The sequence below is a fragment of the Crocuta crocuta genome, unplaced genomic scaffold, assembly GCF_008692635.1.
Source record: "Crocuta crocuta isolate KB4526 unplaced genomic scaffold, BGI_CrCroc_1.0 scaffold943, whole genome shotgun sequence".
NCBI classification, from domain to species: Eukaryota; Metazoa; Chordata; class Mammalia; order Carnivora; family Hyaenidae; genus Crocuta; species Crocuta crocuta.
Window position 1 is genome coordinate 255,097 of NW_027528208.1, and position 1,706 is coordinate 256,802.

A 1,706-nucleotide genomic window follows, 5' to 3' on the forward strand; every position below is an offset into this window, starting at 1 on the left:
TTTCCCATCTGTGAAACGGAGGGACAAAAGTGGCCAGCAGACTTGCGCGGGTGGGCAGTTTGGCCGGCTCGCAGGAGCAGACTTTCCTTCTCCCTCCCCCGTCTTTCCCATCTCAGCTTCCAAGGATTAGGAATTCGACGACTTGAAAGTTTGTTCTCGGATCGCCAGAAGACTTCCCGACGCGAACCTTCAAGGGGCTGGAACAGCACCAAGAGGCCGGAACAGCACCAAGAGGCCGGAAAGGTACGGGCGCTAACGTTCCGCGCGCCGACGTCCTCCCGCTCCCGGCTCCTCTCAACCTCCCGCTCCTCCTTCCCTCGATCCTCCGGCTCCCCGCCTCCTCAGTCCCCGCCCCTCTCCTGCCCTCTCATTGGCCGAGCTGGCCGGTCAGACCTCCCCGGGATTTAAAGGGCCCGCTCTCCGCGCCGCCCAGGGAGCCGCAGCTGGTCCCGGCCTTGCGGCCTGCGGGGGAGGCTGCCCGGAGGAGGCGGCGACGGTGGCGGCGGCGGTGCGTCCCTNACTCCTCCAATTGCTACATCCCACTACCAACTCCACCTCCCTGCAGCCCCCGGGCCTGGGCAGAGCTTTGTTGGTGGCTGCAAGAGGTCAGGCGGGGGTGAGATGGGGCACGAGGGGGACACAGGACACCCCCCACATCCGTACAAGAAGAGATGCACACGGCTCCCAAGTGTCACAGGATCTTCCTCTCTGCCCTCCACACAGAATGACTCTACTTTGGAAATCAGGGAGCTCCTCCACCCCCCCCATTTGCTCTGTAGGCCTAGAATGTACACCATTTAATTACCATCGGACCCGGACTGTTAACAGCATTCCAGAAACACATTCACCACAGGTCATGGGTTGTGTGTGTGCACCCAGGATACCCAACACACACACACACACACACACACACACACACACACAGTTGATGGCTCAGGCTGATGTACCTGACATTCACACCATTCCCCAGCCCCCAGGTACCATGTCTCTACTTGGAGGGCCCCAAACTGAAATCTGAATGTTTGAGTCCATCCCTTGAACATGGTCTGCCCCATGGACATCCTGGCTCCTTCTATGTCCCCACTTTGACAGGTCTATCCATCTGTCCATCCATCCGTGGGGGGTCGGCAATGGCCACCTTCAGCCGCCAGGAATTTTTCCAGCAGCTGCTGCAGGGCTGTCTCCTGCCCACTGCCCAGCAGGGCCTTGACCAGATCTGGCTGCTCCTTGCCATCTGCCTCGCCTGCCGCCTCCTCTGGAGGCTTGGTAAGTGCTTGCCACGCCATGTGCCACCATGCCAGGCCATATCCCACATACCACATTCATCTATACCAAGCCACATGTTATCCTGCTACATCTTGCCATGCCAAGCCACGCTCCAACATGTCTCTCCCATCGCATCCCACCAGCGAAGTGCCATTCCACCACACCACGTCCTTAATGCTCAACCACACCATGCCACACCATGCCAAGCCACATCCTGCCGTGGCAAACCAGGTCTTTCAGTACGCCTGGGTTCTGGGATTCTGGAAGGCTAAGGTTCTTGGATCTTGGGATCCTGAAATGTCTACGTCCCAAGGTTATAAGATTCTGGAATGCTGATGTCACAGAGTTACTGAATCCCAAAGTATCATGTTGCAGGGTTCGGTCATTCTGACAAATTGAAATTCTCACATTTCAAAACATCCAAAATGCTGGCATTCTGG

At 57.5% G+C, this 1,706-nt stretch overlaps 1 protein-coding gene across 1 annotated transcript in view; it reads left to right on the plus strand.

The window, feature by feature from the left end:
- The first annotated feature begins 1,092 nt into the window (after window positions 1–1,092).
- Window positions 1,093–1,706, plus strand: part of PORCN (porcupine O-acyltransferase) — an 11,016-nt gene continuing 10,402 nt past the window's right edge. Inside the window, 1 exon segment of the mRNA XM_077752973.1 lies at window positions 1,093–1,266. Coding sequence (XP_077609099.1) covers window positions 1,131–1,266 — 136 coding nt within the window. The 5' untranslated portion in view covers window positions 1,093–1,130.